Below are 4743 nucleotides of genomic sequence, written 5' to 3' on the forward strand. Positions count from 1 at the left end.
TCAGATTTCCCATTCAGAATTGAGGAATTTGGTTAAATTTGTTATTTTGGGTGGAAATTTGGGTATTTGGGAGAGAAAAAAGCCCCAAAACAACCCAAATTCATGCATGGAAATATGTCAATATATTCAATGCTCCGTTTCGGACGTTTCTCGTTAATTATCTGCTTAATTAAAGGAAAATTGGGCAAAAAAATTGGTTATAGATATTATAAATAATAATAATAATAATAATAATAATAATAATAATAATAATAATAATAATAATATAAGAATTAATAATAATAATAACACATAATAAAATAATAAATACATAATAAATAAATAATAAATACATATGTTATTATTATATAATAATGATATAAAATGAATAATAAATATATAATTATAAAAAATAATAATATTTAAAAAATAATAATTATTATTATTATTAATTAGGTTTTTTTTTCCCTCAGCAGTTGAATGAACTAATTACAGAGTTAATGACTGAAAACATTAACGCTAAAATTAATTAAGCTATTGGGATTAATTACACCCATACAATAAATAATAAATATATCATTATAAAAAATAATAATATTAAAAATAATAATAATTATTATTATTATTAATTAGTTTTTTTTTCACTCAGCTGTTGAACGAACTAATTATAGACTTAATTACTGAAAACATTAATGATAGAATTAATTACACACACGCTACTGGGGTTAATCACAGCCTTCGCCCTTTTTGAAGTCACAAGAGGCCAAAACTAACCCAAAACTCCCCATTTTTACCCAAATTCCCCCAAATTTCGGTGGACTTACGTAAGGAATTTGGGCTGCTTTCATGTCTTCCACCAACTGAGCGATTTCGGTGTCGTTCTCATATCCATAACGGCACAATTGGAATCCAAGAGCCCAATATGGCGGCATCACCGGTCGCCCAACCAGCTTCAAAAAAATAGGGATAAAATGAAGCAAAAAACCTCAATTTTGGGGTTTTTTGGGGTAATTTATAATGGGGGAATGGTACCTCGGTGTATTGTTGGACAACAAGCTCTGGTGTTGGACCCAAAACGACATAAAAGTCCAAAATACCCCCAATGGTTCGATAGGTGAGAGCTGGTGTGGGCTGGAATGTTACATCTGGAGATATAGGTAAAAAATACACAAATTAGCCCAAAAATATCCATTAAAATCGAAGAAAGGTTGATAAAAAAACCCTAAAATACCCAAATCAGCCCAAAAATCCCCATTAAAATCGAAGAAAGGTTGATAAAAAGACCCAAAGTCTTTAAATCAGCCCAAAAATCTCAATTAAACCTGAGGAAAGGTTGATAAAAAGACCCAAAATCGTTAAATCGGCCCCAAAATTTGCATTAAAATTGAAGGTTAAAAAAAAAAACCAAAAATACCCAAATCAGCCCAAAAATATCCATTAAAATTGAAGAAAGTTTGATAAAAAACCCTAAAATACCCAAATCAACCCAAAAATCCCTGCTAAAATCGAAGAAAGGTTGTTAAAAAAGCCTAAAATACCCAAATCAGCCCAAAAATCCCTATTAAAATCGAAGAAAGGTTGATAAATAACCCTAAAATACCCAAATCAGCCCAAAAATCCCCATTAAAATCGAAGGTTGATAAAAAAACCCTAAAATACCCAAATCAGGCCCAAAATCTGCATTAAAATCGAAGAAAGGTTGATAAAAAACCCTAAAATACACAAATCAGCCCAAAAATCCCCATTAAAATCGAAGAAAGGTTGATAAAAACCCTAGAATACCCAAATCAGCCCAAAAATATTTATTAAAATTGAAGAAAGGTTGATAAAAAACCCTAAAATACCCAAACCAGCCCCAAAATCCCCATTAAAATCGAAGAAAGGTTGATAAAAAAGCCTAAAATACCCAAATCAACCCAAAAATCCCCATTAAAATCGAAGAAAGGTTGATAGAAAGACCCAAAGTCTTTAAATCAGCCCAAAAATCTCAATTAAACCTGAGGAAAGGTTGATAAAAAGACCCAAAATCGTTAAATCAGCCCCAAAAATCTCCATTAAAACTGAAGAAAAATTGATAAAAAGACCCAAAATCATTAAATCAGCCCCAAAAATCTCCATTAAAATTGAAGAAAAATGATAAAAAACCCAAAATCCTTTATTTTTCCATTATTTTTCTTACCCATCCCATTGCTGTTCAGCAATAGGACCCCGTGCGCGTTACCGTCCTCTTCCAGCCCCATATAAAATGGTTGGACACCGTACGAGTTCAATTTGTACTGAAAACGAAGGATTTCACCTTAAAAATCGCATTGCAAATATCGGGTTGTTTGGCCCCAAATTATATCGACCCTAAATTATAACGGCCCCATATTATGTTGGTCCTAAATTATATTGGCCCCATATTATATTGACCCCATATTATATTGACCCCATAATATAATGGCCCCATATTATATTGGCCCCATATTATATTGGCCCCATATTATATTGGCCCTATATTATATTGACCCCATAATATAATGGCCCCATATTATATTGGCCCTATATTATATTGGCCCCATATTATATTGGCCCCATATTATAATGGCCCCAAATTATACTGACCCCAAATTATAATGACCCCATATTATATTGACCCCATATTATATTGGCCCCATATTATATTGACCCCATATTATATTGGCCCCATATTATAATGGCCCCATATTATATTGGCCCCATATTATAATGACCCCATATAATATTGATCCCAAATTATACTGACCCCATATTATAATGACCCCATATTATATTGGCCCTCATTTTATATTGATCCCTCATATTATAGTTGGCCCTCCATTATTATATTGACCCCATATTATTAATGGCCCCATATTATATATTAGCAGCCCTTCCATACTTATATTGTGACGCTCCATATTTTATAATGCGACCCCATATTATAATTGGCTCCTCCATATTATATGACCCCCATATTATATTGACCCCATATATTATAGTTGGCCCATATTATATTGACCCCATATTTATATTGACTTCTCCCCATATTTAATATTTGTACCCCATTATTATAAATGGCCCATATTTATAATGCACCCCATTATTATATTGACCCCATATTATAATGACCTCATATTATATTGAATCTCTTCATATTTATTAATTGGTCCCCATATTTTTATTAATGGCCCCAACATAAAAATTGGTACCCCATTTATTTATACTGGCCCCATATTATATGTGGTCCTCCATTATTGATAATGCGCCCCATATTATTATTGTGACACCCATATTATATTGACCCCATATTATATTGACCCCATAATATTATTGGCCCTCATTTATTATATTGACCCCATATTATTATTTGGACCTCCATATTATAATGGTCCCCATATTATAAATGCGCCCCATATTATATTGGCCCTCTTATATTTATATAATGACTCCCATTATTATAATGACCCTCATATTTAATAATGACCCTACATATTTATATTGACCCCAATTTATATTGACCCCATTATTTATATTGTTTCCCTCCGTATATTATATGGCCCCTATATATATAATGATCCCAATAATTCATTAATTGACTCCCCATATTTTATTATTTGGCCCCATATTATATTTGTGCCCCTAAAATTATATGGCTCCCATATTTATATTTTACCGCATATTATATTTGACCCCATATTATATTGGCCCCATATTATATTGGCCCATTATTTATTATTGCACCTCATATAAATTTATTTATTGTAACCCATATTATATGGATACCCATATTTATATTGGCCCCATATTATATTGACCCCATATTATATTGGCCCCAAGATTTATTTATTGGCCCCATATTATATTGATCCTTCATTAATTTATATTGACCCCTATATTATATTGACCCCATTTTATATATGGCCCCATATTATATTGACCCCATTATTATATTGGCCCCATATTATATTGACCCATTATTTATATTGATCCCCATTATTATGTTGGCCCCATATTATATTTGTGTCCACTCCATATTATATTGGCCCATTATTATATATTGTGCCCCATATTATATTGGCCCTCCATATATGTTATTGGCCCATATTATAAAATTTGACCCTCATATTATATTGGCTCTCCCCCATATTAAATTGACCCCATATTGTCTATTGGGCTCTCTCCCCATATTATTATTGACCCCATTATATTATTGGCCCCATTATTATATTTGACTCCCCATATTTATATTGGCCCCATATTTATATTGACCCCATATTATAATGGCCCCATATTATCTATTTGACCCATATTATATTGGCCCATTTTATTAATGGCCCCCATATTTTTCATTGACCCCATATTATATTGGCCCCATATTTATATTGACCCCATTATTAATTATAATTGGCCCCTATATTTTGTTAGCGCTCCTTAAATTATATTGATCCCAAATTATAATGGCCCCATATTATTATTGGCCCCCATATTTATTAACTGCGCCCCATATTATATTTGACCCCATATTATATTGCCGCCCCATATTATATTGGCCCCATATTATTATTGGCCCCATATTACTAATGGCCCCATATTATATTTGGCCCCATATATTATTGGCCCACATATTATCTTGCGCCCAAATTATATTGGCCCCAAATTCATAATGACCATAATAATATTTGATCCCAAATTATATTGACCCCATATGTATTAATACCCCTATATATATACTGACCCCATATAATATTGATCCCATATTATATT

General features: G+C 31.9%; 1 protein-coding gene across 1 annotated transcript in view; it reads right to left on the reverse strand.

Moving 5' to 3' along the window:
* LOC107307407 (maltase-glucoamylase, intestinal-like) overlaps positions 1–4743 on the reverse strand; it is a 78514-nt gene that overhangs the window by 39210 nt on the left and 34561 nt on the right. The window contains exons 14-16 of the mRNA XM_032441806.1: positions 2159–2255; positions 1012–1124; positions 804–929 (exon numbers count right to left, since the gene is read on the reverse strand). Coding sequence (XP_032297697.1) covers positions 804–929; positions 1012–1124; positions 2159–2255 — 336 coding nt within the window. The remainder of the gene's footprint in view (positions 1–803; positions 930–1011; positions 1125–2158; positions 2256–4743) is intronic.

Source organism: Coturnix japonica, unplaced genomic scaffold (assembly GCF_001577835.2).
Source record: "Coturnix japonica isolate 7356 unplaced genomic scaffold, Coturnix japonica 2.1 chrUnrandom587, whole genome shotgun sequence".
Classification (NCBI taxonomy): domain Eukaryota; kingdom Metazoa; phylum Chordata; class Aves; order Galliformes; family Phasianidae; genus Coturnix; species Coturnix japonica.